Source organism: Mixophyes fleayi, chromosome 4 (genome assembly GCF_038048845.1).
Source record: "Mixophyes fleayi isolate aMixFle1 chromosome 4, aMixFle1.hap1, whole genome shotgun sequence".
Taxonomy (NCBI): domain Eukaryota; kingdom Metazoa; phylum Chordata; class Amphibia; order Anura; family Limnodynastidae; genus Mixophyes; species Mixophyes fleayi.
In genome coordinates this window covers 137,028,856-137,048,357 of record NC_134405.1, presented here as the reverse complement: position 1 = coordinate 137,048,357, position 19,502 = coordinate 137,028,856, and the positions used below count along the sequence as shown (strand labels likewise).

At 39.7% G+C, this 19,502-nt stretch overlaps 1 protein-coding gene across 2 annotated transcripts in view; it reads right to left on the bottom strand.

The window, feature by feature from the left end:
- Positions 1 to 5,620: 5,620 nt before the first annotated feature.
- Positions 5,621 to 19,502, bottom strand: part of ETFA (electron transfer flavoprotein subunit alpha) — a 34,501-nt gene continuing 20,619 nt past the window's right edge. Inside the window, exons 11-12 of one of the 2 annotated variants that reach the window (XM_075208428.1) lie at positions 13,209 to 13,289; positions 5,621 to 6,300 (exon numbers count right to left, since the gene is read on the bottom strand). In XM_075208428.1, the coding sequence (XP_075064529.1) occupies positions 6,262 to 6,300; positions 13,209 to 13,289 (120 nt within the window). In that variant the 3' untranslated portion in view covers positions 5,621 to 6,261. Of the gene's footprint in view, positions 6,301 to 13,206; positions 13,290 to 19,502 lie in introns of those variants that run through there. The other variant, XM_075208429.1, reaches the window with a different exon arrangement.

Below are 19,502 nucleotides of genomic sequence, written 5' to 3'. Positions count from 1 at the left end.
AGAATAAGATGAGATGGTTTCTGCACCTTAATCATTGTCCCCATAACCGGTTGAGAGAAAATCCGGGACTGAAGTATCAGAGTTTCAGTAGCCATTCAAAGCCAGATGACCAAAAGAGTAGCAGCGAAGAGAGCCTTGTACCAGAAGATCTGGACAAAGCGGCAACCAGAAAGCTGGACCTACTGCCATCCCTTGAACGTCTGAGTACCACATCCTGTGCAACCAGTCTGGAGCCCCCAGTATGGCGGATAACGGTTTCTCTTTTTAGCTTCTTGAGCACCGGCGAATGCATGGGAAATGGAGGAAATAGGTACACCAGACGAAACCGCCACAGGATCTTCCTGCAGAAGAGAGGGAACTTGAAGTTCAGACGGGACGCCATGAGGTTGATCTCTGGCTGACCCAAACGTTGAACGAAAAGACCGTGAAGGGACCATTTTCCCAGGTCGATCCTGTTGCAGCTGAGTTAATCAGCCTTCCAGTTCACCAGTTCTGGGATAAATATGACCAATATCATGGGAACATAGTATTACACCCAGGACATGATACACACTGTCTCCCACATTGCCATGGCCCTGGGTGTTCCCCATTGAAGGTTCAGGTAAGCTACAGCTGTAGCATTGTCCGATTAGACCTTCATGAGCCTTCCGACCAGAACACACTGACCCTGAACAATCACCCTGCATATTCCTCTGAGTTCCTGAACATTGATAGGAAAGGAGGACTCCAGCGGACTTGGAATTGAAGATGACCATGCCTCAACCGTTACCATTTGTGGTAACTAAGGTCCAGTCCCTGACTGGAAGGACTGACCCTTGACCAGAGGTGCTCTGGTTAACTACCACATGAGGGAGCAATGCCTGGCCAAAGACAGCATGATAATCTGCCTGTCCAGATGAAGGGTGGATTTGGATAATTTCCTTAAAAGTTCTCTCTGCAGCAGCCTGAAATTAATTTGTGCAAAGGCCACAGCCTCGAACACAGATACCACGGTCCCGAGCAGTTTCATGCAGCAGACATGGAACCTGGTCTTGTGCGGAATCGAAAAAAATATTGTCCTCCAAGAGGACGACCTTATAACACATCGTTTCGAAGTTGAGGTGCAAATCCACATTCGTTGTGCAGGAATCAAGGAAGACTTGGGTAGATTTAGAATCCAGCCGTGGGTCTCGCGAAATCAGCCATAATGACAGCCATAATTTTGGTGAAAACCCGTGGGGTAGAAGAGAGACCAAAGGGTAAAGCCCTAAACTGATAATGCTCTTCACGGACTGCAAAGCAGAGGAGACATTGATGTCCCTCCGTCTGGGGATGTGTATATAGGCATCCTTTACGTCTAGCGTCACAAGGAATTCATACGGAATATCAATACCTGAACCCTCTTGTTAAGAGTTTTGAGATTCAAGATCGTAACAAACAATCTGCCTGGTTTTGAGATCAGGAAGAGGTTGGAGTAAAACCCCAAACCTTGTTCCAGAGGCTTGACCTGAATAATCATGCCAGAAACCAGAAGTTTCCAAGTAGCCTCCTGGAGCACCAGTCTCCAGCTCTGTGGTGAAGAACCTACATGAGGGAACTTGACAATGTTTATAGCATAGCCACAAGTCACAATCCCCCGAACCCAGACATCAAAAGTCAAGGTTCACCACTGATCCCGAAAAGACAAGACCATGGCAGGATGTCCCATCATGCAGCGGTCTTGTCCTCCCCACCTCTGCCAGAGCCCCAGCCCCTATAGGAGCCCTCCCCTTTAGGAAGAAGGCTAGCATCTGACGGGTGCCACTCTCGACCTATCAAAAGGTACGAAAGGACCGAAACCTGGGTTGCTTCAGTTTAGCAGTGCTGACAGGCTCTCGCCGCCTGTGGCCACCTGATTTGCTCCAGTTTCGGTATCAGAGTAACACCGTCAAATGGCAAAGGCTCTACGGTACGATTTAAGTTTGGTCTAGGCCTATTTTCCTTGGGCCCTTAACCAATTTTTTCATCCCATTTTTGATTTTTTTTGTTGACCCAAGTTGTAGACATGTTGGGTCTAACCAAACTTCCTGCTGCCATACATGCAGAACGAAGAAGAAAGTACACTTTTTATTTGTAGCATCTCCAAGCAAAACTACACCCTGCACCAGAATAGCAGTGGTTCTGGTGATGTGGAGAATAGGAGGATCCACTTTGGGAGAACTTTCCCATTTTACAGACTCCAAACATGACAAGGGTTAAAGGGATTTCAATTTACCCAGCTTCTGTAATTGTCTGTCCAGTTTCTGCCAAGCCTCAAATACAAACTCCAAGAGCTGAGGAGAAGGCAGGGAACAAACACCCTGCTTCTTTTGCCTTTTAAAAAGGGAGAAGTCAAACAAATCCGCAACTTCAGGCTATGCAAAAACTAAGATCTGCCTAATGTCCAGGATTAAATTATGTACACACTGTGATTTAGAGGTGTCCTATACACTATGGAGAGTCCAGGGCTAAGTAACGTAGCTCATTGCGCATGCGCTACAATACTTGCGTAAGCTGTATTTACTGTATTACAGCTTACGCTAGTGTAGCGCATGCGCAATGAGCTACGTTACTTGCGTAAGCTCTAGGTACAGTATTATGTGATTTCCCCACTAGCGTGGGAAAATCACATTATACTGTCGTTTTAACTTACGCAACCAACGTAAGGGCATTGCGATTCGGACCTCCTACTAGGTAGGAGGTGTTTGCGGCGGTGAAAGTTTTTTTTTAATTTTTCTGCAATCAAGTACACAGAGTCGGGATCTTACAAATATGGGCCCCTTCTGGGCGAAGTGTTCCTGCTTTTCTTCAATCGTTTTTGGAAGTACAAAATGGCTGGGACTGGGGCAAGCCGGCAAGATTGGAGGTATAAATATTAAGGGACTGGGGCAAGCCTGGAAGTTTGGATGAAGAAAGAAAACATCATTGGTATTTGTTTTTTTTTTATTTTTATTAAATAGATGTGGTTAAAAAGAGGGTTTTTATGAGGGAGTTGTTGTTTTGTAAACTTTTTTTTTTGTGGAACTACAGGTCCCAGCAAGCCAGGGATGTAAGGGCATGTTGGCACTTGTGGTTCTCCAAGTGCCAACATGCCCTGGCTGCCGTGGTATGCTGGTGCTTGTAGTTATACAAGCAACAGCATGGCCACAGTTTTTAGGGCAACCTGGCTGGCTGGGACTTGTAGTTCCACAAAAAAAATTGGTGTGTTTGTTTTTTTTAACACTTTCTCGCCGTATTACCCTACTACCCACAGCCCAGGGGTAGTAGGAAGAGCCCTAGTGCTATCAGCACTGGGCTGGTTCTTTCTAGGGGGGGCCCACTCATTTTTTTCGGCGGACCCCACTCCCTAGGGAATCCAGCCCAGCGCTGAACAGCCTAAGGTTGGTTAGTCATTATGGCAGGGGGACCCCTGCCGCGCGTTCCCCTGCTATAGTGCCGCCAACCCTGGCTGGTTTGCCTAGTGCTGGTAAAGTGAAAATCGGGGGAACCCCACGCAAAATTTTCCCCGATTTTCACGGGACCAGCACTAGTCAGGCAGCACTAGGGTTAAGCATAAATAGCAGGGGGACCCCACGCTTTTTTTTTTTTAAAAAACTTATCTATTCTTTAACTTTTTAACACTGCCAGGGCAGTGTAACAGTGATGTGTTGATACAACACGCTGCTATCAAGCAGCATGTTGTATCTGGCGTGTTTAGAAGCAAACTCTCCTGAGTTTGCTAACTCGCAGCTTCATACATTGGAGACTTGTATAGCTGCAGTGGCAAACAGTGGCGAGTTTGATCTCTGGCGATTTTGCAAGTAGCGATTTTGACAGAAGCAGAACTCTGGCGATTTTGTATGAAAACTCAACTTAATACATCGGAGAGTTTCAACTCTCCCGAGAAAATCGCTGGAGTTGCAAACTCGCACTTTGATACATTTACCCCCTAGTGCGTAGTCTTCCCACTGCTGAGTTGTACTCTCTTTTTAGTGAAAAGATCTGCTCTTTGCTAGAGAGATGTTGGTAAGTCATTCGGGAGGGAGGACAGCATGTGCCACAGTTAAGGGGTGAGGGACACAAACAGGCTGCACTCCCCGACACAGGGACCCAGAGTGAAGGAAGCCAACAGGCTATTCACTATCTGGAAAAGGGTCCAAAAAGGAAGGAGTCCAAAATAAAAGACACTACTTCCTCAACACTTTAAAACGGAGAATGGCTCCACATGGGAGGGGGATAGGGGAGGAGCTATCCACCCAAATAGTTTGAGTTTTAAAAGTGCCTTTACTCCTGATCCACCTACTATACCCCATTGTCACAGTGTCCCCAAATGGCAGGAAAGAGAAATATATAAATAAATTATATATTGTTTTTCTCTATTTGAGTGTGAGAACTTTTATTTGTTAAACTATGCCATAGCCATTTATCTAAACTCACTTAATATTAATTCACACTTTCCCCAAACTCACTATAACGACCTTGAGTGTCTGGGCCATATCAATAACGGTTCAGCACCCCCACAAGATATAAAACCAGATTTTATTTTATTTTTGTCCAATTTCATTGTCTTGCTCCCAGGTTTCCAATGTGTGCGAACCTGTTCATCCATCCATTTGCAGTTTCAATATGCTCTCTTCAAAAGGCTTTTGCAAGGACAGTAGGATTAAAGCACAAAATATACCGAGGGGTTAAACACACCTGTATAGACAGTGGACCCACTATCTTATCCTGGCCCGGTCTCTGAATTAGCGGTCTTATTGCTCTCAAGTCTCCATTCACAGGAACATTGGAGCAATTCCTTCACCGTGCACCTGCCGAATAATAAGCTATATCTAAGTGCTTTAGCCAAAAGCAGTGAAATACCTATTATCCCAGAAGTAATGTGCCATAGGACCATGGGAATTTCTGGAAGAATAACATACATGTCCAGGTAGAGCTCAGGAGACTGGTGATCAAGGCTCCCATCTGGCTTATTTGTGAGAATTGTGTACAGCACACACAGCAGGCAATAGTTGGTTGCTGTGTACCATTTATATCAGATGCAGGTAGCCAGACTGGCCATGCCAAAATCTGGGAGACTCTATGGACTGATATTCACATTCGTATAGAGGGATTAAAACCTCATGACATTTGGAAACCTGTGGGAGCATTAGACCGTTGGACTGCAATTCTACGTCCTTTGCAAATTAGAGCAGGTGTCTAAAAGCCAGTAATATTACTTCAGTTGGTGTTTGTGTATTCCCATAATGTTAATGTTATGAGGAACAAGTGGCTAAAATGCTATATAAGATGATGATAATGATATACAGGCAAACAAATGTTAGGCTGATGGTCAAATATGCAAATACCATCTCTTAATGTTGATAAGTAGAGATGCAGAGATTCCAGTTTGTTTTACTGTATTTTTCCATTAAAAAATCCTTAGTTAGCAAGTGTTCTATTCACCCTTATACTAATGAGTACAAAACCAATAGCACACTTTGCTAAAGACAAGCAATGAACATGCCTAAGTGTATGGTGCAGTGGTAAGAAATAGAAGTCTGACTGTGTTTTCTAGAATTTATTAATGCAACATGTATTACTGTCCTATTCTTTGTTTGAGAAAGATACGTGTGTCTACTACATAAAAATGGTTAAATTCACATTGTTGACAGGTAGCCCATTTGCTTTTATTGATACATTTAAGGTCATGGAGGAGTAATTTAACAAACATTCAATACAAATTGTCATGTCCAAAAATGATATCTACTTTGGGATTCAAGATACATTATTGTAGCCCTGTAATATACAGCACTGGCCCAGTCCGAAGAACCAAGCAGCTCATGTACCTAAAAATAACTGTTGGCACCTGACGTTTGAGAGTCACTGCTGTTAATGTCAGTGACACACCACATCTTCCCTGGCTTCTTTAAAGATCCTGATTGTCCCCTGGATTCTGTATTATATTTACAACTCCTAATTGTACTATGATTTCAACTTCTATTCAATTCTTGACCCACTTTTCAGGAACTAGATTGGTGCAGTATATCTACTATAGTCAACAATTCGCAGGTGAGGTTGAATCGCGACAATCATTTTTTTTTAATACGACTCCCCTTGAATTTTATTATTGTCTGTAATGTTATTTCATGATACACTTAAACACTGCTCGTAAAAAAAATATATAAGGTTTCTTCCATGAGCTTATTATACAGAGATCTGTGGTGTTATGTCCATATTTAGTTTTATGGTTAATTACAAAGGTAAATTTTAAAAAAGCAGCTTTTTTTTCCCACTGTGTTCTCTCTATTTTTTCTTAAGCAGTTCAGTCATTTCTGGCACCGCCTACAAATAAAAAAAAAAATAGAGAAAGTTAATAATGAAGATCATAAACAAGCACCTATTTAAATGAATCTGCAGCCCTCATGTCAAATCTAATAAAAGCTTACAAGATCATCTCTTTGTGTATCATTAGGATCACCCTTGCCCAACTATGACAGATCTGCTCAGAGTGAAAGTTGGCTAATAGTAAAAAATAAATATGGTACATTTACAACAAAAGCAGTTTACAAGAACATGCATAAAATCTCAACTTATTGTTATGACCACTTCTTATGTTTATATGCTGCTGAGGTTTTAGAACTTGAACATAGACTTCATCTTACCCTAGGGTTACTTCTCACCACTTGTAGTCTGGACCCAACCCCAACAAACCTTCTAATAAGGTGTACCGATGTACTATTTTGGCAAATACTACACCAATTTCAATACTCTTTGCAGAGAGGCATTTTTCTGAACTACTAAAGGAAGCAACTGTCAGATCTTTTCTAAGAAGAGTGTAAGACTAATTACAGACCAGTATCAAACCTTTAATTTCTAGGGAAGGTTATTGAGAAAGTGGTTGCTCTCAACTCAACTGAAAATCCATCTAGCGAACCATGATATTTACGATCCATTCCAGTTAGGATTCAGGAGACAACATAGTACTGAAAAAGTTCTGGTGCTTAATGATCTTCTAAGTGGCAAGAGACAGGTGCGATTGTTCGATCTTAATCCTTCTTGATCTCGCTGCAACATTTGACACTTGGGATTTTAATAGAGCACCTGAAGCATTTTTTGGACTGGATGAGTCCTAAGCTGATATAACAAAAGGAAAAACAGACTCAACAACAGGCACCCAAAAGAGAGCAGCCCGTTTTTACCGTAAAGCAATACACCTAAAAATTGTCAAATGAAGTTGAAAATTCTTTCCAGTCCAAGCCACACGTAGTACTACTTACACAGTTGAACACAATGGAGCTGTTTCAACTCATGAAGAGTCTCACCTTGAAAAAGACTCATTAGTTGAAACGTGTCAGAGTGAAGGCTGAGGGAATATCATTATCACATAGACTGAGATATGGAGGAAAGCCCGTTAGCATTTGTGGAGCCTGATCCTGGATGTGTGCTGCCTGTTAATTGTGCATGCAACTTACCTTATTTCATATGAATCTTGTATATCACAGACTTTGTGGTATTTATGCCATAGTTACTTTTAAGAATGTGAGTTTGTTAATAAAAGATACTGTCTTTTTACTATAGGCCAGTATCACGCAATGTGTCATTTTTCTTTTGTTTAATATGTAATGTAAATGGAGTAAACGTCATACATCTATTTGGCGATATTAGATGAGCTTTTGTGTGGTAACAAATGTGGAAGACATCCATCAGAAGGAAGACTTCATAAATCAGGGTCCTGACTTGGGATCATCGGGATTGCACATTATATTCCGTTCCATTGTGTTCAACATCTTGTAACTAGTACTACATGTGGCTTGGAACGGAAAGAATTTTCAACTGACACATTAGAATCTGTTAGATTAATTTATTGAATTTACTATTGCATTATTCATATTTTCCATAGTGGGAAAAGAGAAGTGCCTGCATTTCTCCCTTCACTTGACAGTCCTAAGCTGGTTCAAACAGTTTCTCACTGTCACAGAATGTCTTCAGTAGTGCACCCATCTGCACCAGTGCCCCTGCCATGTGGCGTCCCACAGGGCACTATCTACCATGCTATTTGCAGTATACATGCTACCACTAGGTAAAATAATCAGATGTTATGGCCTGGATTACTACTGGTATGCAGATGAGAACTGTCCCTGTCCTTTACTCCAGGTACTAAGAACCCAATATCAATCCTCATTGGCTATCTAGCTGAGCTCCAGGAGTGGATGAGTGCTACCTGACTTAGGTTGGATTCTGACAAAACAGAGGTTCTTGTGATGGGAGCTGTCAAATGACAAGCCTGTAGCTGGGTCAAACAACTAGAATTAAGCTTGGGAGTTCGCGCTACCAAACTCTAATAACGTGCAGAATCTTAGCATCGCATGCAATTAATTTCTGAACGCAAATGACACTACTGCCTACGACTTGATGGATGGAACAGGAGAGGGAAGGGGTGGATGAACGATACACAGTAAAATTTACAATAACGGTGTGCGAAAGCAGATGCAGCCGATTCAATGTCTGGGTTTCTCTAAAGTACGGGGTTTTTTTTTAGCCGTATCATTTGCCCCAGCTACACTTAATCATGGATGTGTCCCCTCATGTATGGACAACTGCAATGCACTCTACCTGGTTCTCCAAGGAAAAGAACCACTTGCAGTTGGTACAAAAAGTAGCAGCCAAGCTATTAACTAACCAGCCCCATTCCCTTCACTGGTTGCCTGGCAAATCTGTTTCAAGATTGGTTTATCTGCATAATCAGGGTCCTAGATACTTGAAGTAGCTTCTGATTTCCTATACTGCCATTTGCTCATTTTGATTTGCAGATGAAGAACTACCAATAGTACCTAGAATCTCCTAGATTTGATTTAAGGTTGGAGCTTTTAGCTTCGCAGCTCCTCCGCTATGGAACTCACTGCCTCACAGTCTAAGAAGCCTCCTCTCTAGACATATTCTAGAACAGACTCAAGACTTATCAGTTGAGTCAAGCATTTCATTACTGCACCTCAACTTTAATAATAGCCCATGTTAAGTTCTCTTTTCTGTATTCTGCTCATTTTATTATATGTTTATTTTGTATCAAGTGGTTTTATTCCGTAAATAAGAAGTGCTGTAAAGCAGAGGCGGCCCGAGAGAGCTGTGGGCCCCAGTGCAAGGAACCGGGCCCCTGACCCCCTGCACCAGCGGGCCAACACCTGCCGCACCAATGGAAGTTCCACCACTGCTGTTAAGCCTATCAGGAGAAAAGGGCTATATAAATAAAATTATTGTTATTAACAGTCTATGAAGGATGCAGAATCTGTAGCACATCCACAATCAACAAGTATTCAGAAAAACCGAAATGTCACAGACACGGAGTAGAGATTGTATGTTTTGCAAAATAAATCAGCATGACTAAATTGTCTTCATGGAAGCATATATAACATTTAATACAAGTATCTTGAATAATTCTGACACAGGATATGAAACATCTTATTATCAATGAAAAAAATTGGACTCTTTCCAGTCCTAAATCTTTGATTATGTGCACTGCTTGCCAATTGTGAGTAGTCCTGTTATTAACATATCCTTGTTTTACTAAAAATATATCTATATTAAACAGATTTATTGACAGATAAAAGCAAACAAAAAACACAAAAAGATGGAATAGGTGCTATATTTGTACTGAATAATTAAAAGCCACCAAAATAGGGTAAAAAAGTCAAACCCTATAGAACATAAATATCGAAAAACCAACTTTGTGGTAGCGCTTTTCTAAATAAAATATATGCTGATTAAAACAGCATAATATAGACACACATGGAATTAGTTTGATTTTTTTTTTTTTAAAAAAAAAAAACAACTTTTAAAATAAATGCAATAAATATGTATAAAACAATATTCTGTCAAGATCAAAAAGTACTTTGGTTTTATTGTGTGTATTTTAAATAAATATATATTTATTTTTTTTAAAAACAAAACAAAAACTAATTTCTCATGTGCCTGTATTCTGCCATTTCATCACTATATAGTTTTATTAGAATAGAATTGCCACAAAGTTGATGTTTTCAAGATCTATTGACAGGTAGTGCAAATAGAATAAAAAAGTCTAATATTCACCCAATTAGCACAAATAATACATGGGACAATATATCAGTGGGAAAGTGGAGCCCTGTTGTTCTTACTGAAAATCCTCTGATGAAAACAATCCTTCAATTATTCATAATATCTACGTTTCCATCAGGTGGAATTAATATGCTCCTACAAAATTTATTGAGGAAATTGTCTACATGTTGTACACAGTAAGTGGCTCTGCCTTGGATGTCGCCAGCAGGCATAGGTTCAGGAACAGCATTAAGTACTGGCACTACCACCTGCTTTCCCCATTACACACAGGAAAGGGCAAATAAGGCAGCCAGTATCTCAACCTATAATCCATGTCTGAAATCAGCGCACAGATAAACAAAGCTTAGAAAAAAAACAAAATGCAAAAAAACTGATTGTATTTATATACTAACCGGATGTAAAAGAAAAAAAAACAATCACTGAAGTTATTATTTTAGTCAAGCTTAAATTTGGCAAAAAAAAAATATAGCATCTAACCCATAAAGTGCAGCTGTAGTATATACACTATGAGATGCCTACTCCCCTCCATGATTTATAAGAATTGCACTTATCGTGTTGAAGACACTAAGTAAAACACACTGGAAGCTGTGACAGTGCATCTGAACTCTTTGACATATATTGAATAGCACCGACATATGTAATAAATACACGGTACATTAATCAAACTGTGTTTTTATAACATGATGTCTACCCAATTCTGTGTAGCAGTCAATCTTTCAAAGAATTCAACATCTAAGTTAGTTGTTTTTATTTGTGGCTTTTCTGGAGTGATAATGCTAGACAATTTCAACATAAGCTTATCTGGCATTGTAGCACACTAGCTCTGTAATTGAAACATTTATTTTATTCAGAGTTGACAATACGTAAAATGCAGTGTTCAGAAGAGGTATAGTAAGTACTACTTATCACACCCATGTAAGCGAGTCATACATTATCATCATTATGGTTAAAACACTTTTTTATCACAAAGTTAGTATGATCCTTCAAGACACTAAGGGGCGTATTCAATTGTTAGCGTTAACGCTAACAAACGAGCGCTCAAAAAATCTACTCCTCAAGCTCCACCTGCTACTTTCACTCCACCTCCATTGTCTCCGTTTACTACCCTAATCCACAAAATTAACGCTCACGAGTTTGTCTCTCTCTACCTCCTCTATCCTCATCGTCGTTGTAATGTTTCCTTTGTTCTAGCTGTGCAGTTGCTTTCTCTATAGTCTCTTATTGATTTTCACCGATTCTATTGTTTCTCTTGTCCCTTACTTATCTACTTTTTTTGTTGATTGCGTGGTGCTGTGGAGTCATATAAATAAAGATGATGATGATTAATATAGGACAGCACATTCCAGCATGCAATGAATGAGACTCCGATGTGGCTGTGACACATTGCTGCACCATGGTCCCTTGTTACCCATGAAGAGTATCATGTACTCTCATCTCCTGTAACATTCACTCTTTGTGGATCTAGGCTACGGCATCAACCAATACCTATACTTTTTATGTTTAATGTTCTGTACTGTTTTGCCCTGTATGGTCTACTGTTTGTACTGTGTACGGCGCTGCGGATACCTTGTGGCGCCTTACAAATAAACGATAATAATAATAATACTACTGACTGGCCATCTTAACTGTCATCAAATGCATGAGATTTTTTGCAAATATCATTACATGCACTATAGTGTTTAACAGACAGACGCTAATCCCATTGTACACAGACAAACTATGTCTGAGGACTAAAATTTAACTTCTGTTGAACCTTTTTAAAATGTAATCACTTTTCAGCAAGAGGGAAGTCTGGCTGTGTTACAAAAGACCAGGGAGAAAGGTCATATTGCTGACCTTTTAGTAACCTATTGAGATGTCACCAAGAACTTCATTAAGACAAATAGAAAATATAACAATCCTGTATTATAATTTGAATAGGTCATTTTCATGTTAAAACCATGGGGAATAGCAATTAGGATGATTTACATATCGTCAGAAGATGCAGTGACATTGCTCTAAGCGGCATGATTTTGTTCTTGGGAATCTGAAGGGTCTCTTTTGTCCATTAAAAGACCCTGACAATCACTACCCATAGGTCCCACTAGTGTTAATAAATACTGCACTAAACATAAAATGCAGATAAAATACTATAAACATGAAGGATAAAAACAAAAATCAATAAAAACACTTTGTAAGAAGTTCCAGAGATATATTGTATAAACTAAAAAAGTAAACAAAATATTTATAAAATATTTAATATAAAAATATATTTAAAACAAAGAATAGACCCAGGTTTGGCTTGTTTTTTGCCAATTCGTTTGAATATCAACGTGAACAAAATTAAATCACTTAAATAAAGCAGGTGACTCATACAATGAACATTGGTGTTATCCCCATTATGGAATTTGAAAATATTGATGACAATGTGGTTTTGAAAGAACTCACAAGGTGATGGGGAAAGGTGAACGGGGAAGAATGAGCCACAGCATGCCCTGCAATACCTGGGATATTGTATAAGAGGAGAAATGGAAAATTTTCCTTGACTGTCTTTAGGATGGCTCTTCTTTCTACTCCATATTATACAACATTATGTTTCCATTTTTTTCTGCCAGTTAAGTTAATGACTAAATATCAGGCATTTGTACTTAATGTCTTAATAAAACATAATTGTTCTAAATACGAACATAAAAGAAATAGACATTTTATATGCGTTTTGCACTTTAAAAATCCATTTGACTAAACAACTTGCCAACAACAGTACTTTGGTAGGGATCCCCTACTATTGGCAATATTCAGCAGGGTCCAGGCGCTTACATATAGCTGGACTTTGGCGCTGCTTGGCTCTCTCCATAGATGGAGATCTGACACAGCAGCTCTAGAGAAGGAATATATATTTAGTCAAACAGATTATTAAAGGTAAAGCAATAAAAAAAAAAAGGGAGAACATCTATTTCATTAGGACATCAAGACAAAAATCAGGAGGAAATAAAAAGAACTAGAAAAAGGTATTTTATACATAGGCAGGTGCAGATTGCAGGTCATATTTTATCTAGGAAAAACTGGAGCCATGAGATGCCTGTGGTGTGACTTTGCTTGGTCAATTTAAAAATCAATCACTGCACAGTTTCACAATGTTAGTTTTATAAATCCACATTTAAGACTACAAAATAGAAATTTACCTTAAATAAATCTGCCACCAAACCATAATCTGACACCTGGAAGATGGGAGCCTCTGGATCCTTGTTTATGGCAACAATGGTCTGAAAATAGACATCACCATACAGTTGAGCAGGGCACAAAGAGTAACACAAGGTAATAGCTGAAGATTTCTGAAGGGAATCATTGGGGTAATTAGAATATTAATATGTGTGAACAACAATAGTTGAACTGCGCACTAGCCCAAAAGCAATCTTAATATTTGTGTAAGCAGCTAGATTCTATTGCAAGGTGATCCAGTCTTGCATAGGATGCATAAAGAATATAGGAGAACCAGCGCTAATGACCAAAAGCATACACAAAAAATAGATATATAGTATTGCATGGAATATATCAATCTTGGTTAAAATAATATTTTAATCTCATACAATGCTGACAGAATCAACATTAGATCAGTGTAATAAAAGAAATACACACAATAACAGAAATCGTGATAATGAATCAAAATTAGGGTAAATCCAATAAAAAAAAAAAAAGGTTCAAATAAGAAAGCACTTTCAAGTTCTGAAAAGTGAGCTATTCCAAATTCCTAGATGCTCAAATGAAAGTTTCCAAACTTTATCATGTGTCCCAAACACAATGGAGAGTATCCTGATGTCACAGAGTTTGTATATTAAACGTCCAATATAAGAAAAGTCCAGGCGTACTAACGGCCACAGTACTTGCGCTATTGTAGAAACGAAGGCTGGGGTTCTCTTGGGGTAAATCTTGGGGCTGGTCTCGCCGCTCGCTGGAGAGAGGTAAATAATATTTCTTTTTGCAATTAAACGCTGGCGTGCGTTTCACTGTGGAACGCACGCTACTTCTTGGTAAGCGCTGTCACGTGTCCCAACCGGTTTCGTCACATTAGTGACTTTTTTAAGGTGCAACTTGTCAGACCTGTTGGTTGTGGCTTAAATACCGCCAAAGGATGGTTTTGATAGCCAGGATTGGTTAGCCTTTTATAGGTGTTTTGCATACATAATAAAGAGCTCCACCTCCGATTTCATCAATGTAATAAAGGTACAATATAGGTTTGCAGGTTGGAAATTTTTGACTCTTTGTAGAACAGTAAGTCCTCTCTGTTCAACTTGGAGGTTTCTAAAAAGGCCTTGTCTACTATTTCTGGGTTGTATATTTTTACTAAAAATTGATTTCCGAGATGTGTACCTTGGGTCTCAAAAGTGTCTAAATCTGAACAGATTCTTCTAACTCGCCTAAATTGGCCAAAAGGGATATTGGATAGCCATTGAGGATGGTGGTTACGCATTGCTAAAATAAAACTGTTCGCATCTACTGGTTTATTGTATGTCTTGGTCTTTAATTGATGATTGTCAACATAGATTTACAGGTCGAGAAATTCAATATACTGTTGACTTTACTTTGTGGTGAACTTGAGATGGTCTGAATTTTGAGCTCTACAATGAAATTTTGAAGTGAAGGTTCGTCACCTTTCCATACGAAAATGATGTCGTCAATGTAGCGTCGCCAGAGGACCAGATTCGCCCCTACCTTAGGGTGTGACCAGATGTTGTCGATCTCTCATTTACTCATAAAGAGATTAGCGTAACTTGGGGCGAATCTGGTTCCCATGGCTGTGCCTCTAATTTGGAGTTGGAACGTGTCTTGAAACCAGAAATAGTTATGAGTTAGTATAAACTATACTGTCCAGAATAAATTGTGCTTGTTCTGGTTTCAAGCTGGAATCTTGAAGGAGGAAATATGAAACACTGGCTAGGCCTCGTGTATGGTCTATGACCGTATAGAGTGATGTCACATCGCTTGTTGCCAGCCAGTATGTGCCATCCCAATTAATATCCTTAAGTATATTAAAGATTTGGGTGGTGTCCCTGATGCAAGATTCCTATTTTCCCACAAAGATATGTAGAAAAGTGTCTATATAGTGTGACAGATTGGAGGTTCATTGAACCGATACCTGATATAATTGGTCTGTCTGGTAGGTTGATTATGTTTTTGTGTACTTTCAGTAAATAGTAAAAATAAAAAAGGCATTTTTGGATGTTGTATATGTATGTAATTGAATTCAGATTTATAGATAATACCTGCTTGTAGGCCCTGTTTCAAGTGATTGGTAAGAATCTTATGAAACTTGGTAGTCGGGTCTGATGTTAGTTGTCTATACGTTATGTCATCTTGTAGAATCTTATACGATTCTTGGATGTAGTTTTCTTTATCTAGTAGCACAACTCCCCCTCCCTTGTCTGCTGGTTTGATAATGAGATCCCTATTGCTTAGTAGGTCTCGTAATTCTGTGGTTTCTACTCTGGCGAGATTACAATATATGCAGTTCTGGCGGGTGTTAATCTTGTCAATGTCATTCTTAACCATTTTTTCAAATGTTTGCATCATTCGACCTTTAAGGTGAATCGGATTGAATTTTGAAGACGGTTTAAAATTTGTATGTTGAAATGATGATATTTGTGAGGTCTTCTGATGCATGCTGGGATGTTTAATAAAATACTCTTTCAGGGCAAACTTCCTTGTGAATTTGTTAAGATCTAAATACATCTCAAACTTGTTCAAATGATTATTGGGTGCAAATTTCAACCCTTTCTGTAGTAATGATATATAGTGGATGCCTACTAAGGTTGAAAATTCCCGCTCTCCGTTCATTGGAGTGAGTTGGGTTGATATTTGACCATCCCTACAGCCTCTTCTATAAGCTCTAGTTTTCTCTTTGTGTGTGGGATTGGGGTAATTATCTGTGGCGGTATCTTCTTGGGAGGGGGGGGGGGCCTTATAATTCTTATAATCAAAAGACTGATTATAAGAATTTGATGTTGTGGAAACTGATGCTGTGTTATTGAGGTCCACTGGTGAATTGTCTAAATTCACACCAACCTGATTATCTGACAATGAATCGTTAAGATTATGCCCATTCGTGATAGGGATTTTGTTTACTTGAATAATTTGTGAAAGGTCAGCATCCAGCCAGCCTTGTACAAATCATTCTCTCGCAATGTTGTTAAGACTAATATTGTCATCTAAATCATGGATTGAAAAAGAACAAATCTGTTTCTGATGTACTAATGGTCTTTGTTGGATGTATTCAACTCATGTGCTTCCTTATGAATAAGAGTCATGTACTGTTGGTATGTTAATTTGAGTTTTCTGTATGTTGGAATAGTTTGTTGGGGAGGATGTAGGTTTCTGTTTGTAGATGGTATCTGAGGTTGTGGCTTGGTTGTTTGAAGTTCTTTGTTGTTGGTATTTTTAATAGCTTTAATGCCAAATATATTCCTCAATACCTTTATTTATTTTGGATAATTTCCAGTTCTTTTTTGCCTAACAGATTTTTTTTATCAAATTCTCTAGTGTAACAAAGTCATGGTTGGTTTTGAGACTAGATAAAGATGAATCTAACTTAGTGATAGCCTCATCTTAATGCTGGAGTTCCTGAGTCCTAATCTCTATAATGAGATCAATAAGCTAAAGGGAGCTGTGACAGACCCGGGCCTTATATTGAGAATATCGTGTCAACCCGGTCTGTCCTCAGTGGGCCAATTGATCAACCATGGCCCACTCTGTTATTAAATGCCTCCCGGTGGCCAGATCTGTTATTGTTGTGGTGTCCAGAGAGGGAGGGGGGAGGCAGCTCACAGGAAGTGTGAATCAGCTGTGGACCCTGTGACATCAAAAAGTAGTGGAAGGTGTTAAAAAGAGGAGGGTCAGGACATTATCTAAAATCAGGAGGGGGTCTCTCCCTGTTTGCTAACTATTGTTCTAGCAACTCTGCAACACAGTCCGAATGGCACCATCACCGCGTGGGGAGACCACTGATGTCATGCACTATTTCCACCCGTTACCACCCAAACTCTTCACACCACCAATCACAATGGGGGGTTGACCCAGGGAGGTGGCCAGGTTCAGAGGTCTTGTGAGAAGGCACAAAAAGGAGCTGTCTGGGGGTGGGGGGTTGTTGTTGGAGAATCCTGAGACAGCGAGGACTTGGACTGTTTGAGAGTAACCGTATTCTCGCAGGGCCTTAAAGGAATGCTTGAGGCAGGAGCTTCTTGACAGAGATCGGACAGTGTACCTTTTAGGACTGATTCTGTTACCACTCCATCGGGAGACACTCGCAGATTCTGGGGAATTGGTGAGCCTACATTGGTAGGGAGACTAATAGCCAGGGTCCCACCAAGCTGGTGGAGAGTTGGCCGAGCGGCTGGGATCAGCAAGATACCCACCTTAAGGATCAGAAACCCTGGCCCACTTGGATTGTCAGCTGTGGATTTTATTACCAGGAGTTTGGGCCAGCTAGGACTCTGTGCTTGGAGGTAACCTTCTGTGGACTTTGTTGGGGAGTTTTTACTTGCACTGGTGATTTTCTGACACTTGATATATTTGGTGGGGGAACAAGTTTCTCCTTGGGAAGCACTGTTGTATTTTACTAAGTGTGTGCACTTTGTTTAATAAAAGGGATTATTATTTCTTTCCCGTCTCCTTACCTGTGAACCTAGAGGACTGGGTATCTAGAGAGCTTTGGTTATAACCCCGATGTCCTCACAGGAGCATTGTTTTAAAATGGCTTCCCATTGTTCCATAAAGTTTTTATTTTCTAGGTGATGTGTATTTTTTTTGCTAATAATGAGGCCCTTAGGTATAATCTGTTCGCTGCGATACCATTGAAGTGTATGTTTATAGAACATTAATGTGTCTGCTCTGTTAGGAAGCTGCTGCAATAGTCTAATGTCATACACATCAGATACATTACAGTGAGTGTGTTTATGGGTAGAATTAGGATTGTTAAGAGAAGAGATGAAGAGCCATTGTAAGAAGTGAGAGAGTGAGTAACTACAGGGGAAAAAATGAAAGACTTCAGTTTAACAAATATTTTTCCAAATGAGCTACACACGCTCCGCTGGGATTGCACATGCATGGGACACCCGCATTTCACGAGGAAATTAGCTTTAATGTCACCTCCACACAATAATTCTTAGGTTCAATGGTTTGGATAAAATACTAAGGCTTTCCAATCCGCTTATATCTACAATGGTGCTAGAAAGTTTATTTATCCTTTAGTATTTTCTGAATTCCTGCATAAAGTGTTCAGATCATGTATGGTCATAGAATTAAATAAAGAGTACCCAATAAATCAAATAACACAAACATGTATACCTTTTTATCCATCAAAATCATTCAACATTAAAAATTTCTGCTGGAAAAAGTATGTGAACATATGCATTCAGAAACTGGTGTGAGCAGCAATCACTTCAGTCAAAACGTTTACAGAAATTGTTAATCACTTCAATGTTTATGGTAATTGTTAATCAGTCCCGCACATGGGCTTAGAGGAATTTTGGCCCATTCCTCCTCACAGAATTGCTTCAACTTATGGATGTTAGTGGGCTGTTTTTGCATGAACCACCACTTCAGATCATGACATCCTTTTGATTGGTTTCAAAGTCTGGGCTTTCACTCGGTCATTCCAAAACATTTTTAAATTTCTTCTGCTTCAACCATTTATTTATTTTTGTGTATACCGACTTGTGTTTGCGGTCACTGTCTTGCTGCAAGACCCACCTCCTGTTGACCAGTTCAAGGATATTCTCTTGCAGAATTTGCTGGTAGAATCCAGAAAAATACAGAAGTGGAAGTTGCTCAATCAGTGTATAGGTTCATAGCAGCTACTTCAAAAGGGTCCAGAATAAAATCCAGAATAAATAAATTATGGCAAGCAAAACCGCCCCAAACCATGATAGTGCCACCATTGTGTTCCACGGTTGGAATGCAGTGTTTGGTTTTCTCCAACTATAACTTTTCTCATGTAATCAGTACACTGAACATTCTTCCAGTAGTCTTCTGGTTCATCCAGTTGGGCTTTAGCAAACTTTAAAGGGTATCAATGTTCTCCTTGGAAAGTTGCAATTAGTTCCTCCTTGCTATCCTCCTCCTATGCACACTATTCTTGTTCAATGTTTGCCTAATGGTGGACTCATGGACATTAGCCAGTGCAATAGAGGCCTGTAGATCCTTTGACATTATCCTTGGGTTCTTTGTGATCTCCCAGAGCATTATATACCTTGCTCTTGGAGTGACAACCACTCTGGGGAGAGAAACAATGGTGTTGAATTTTCTCCATTTATACACTGTCTGATGGCAGATTGGGGAAGCGCAAAGTTTTTATGAATGGTTTTGTAGCCTTTTCCAGCCTGATGAGCATCGACAACTCTTTTTCTGAGGTCCTCAGAAATCTGCTTTGATCAGGGAATGGTATGTGTTCACAAACCTGTGGGGTGGAGACCTGTCTTTGGTCG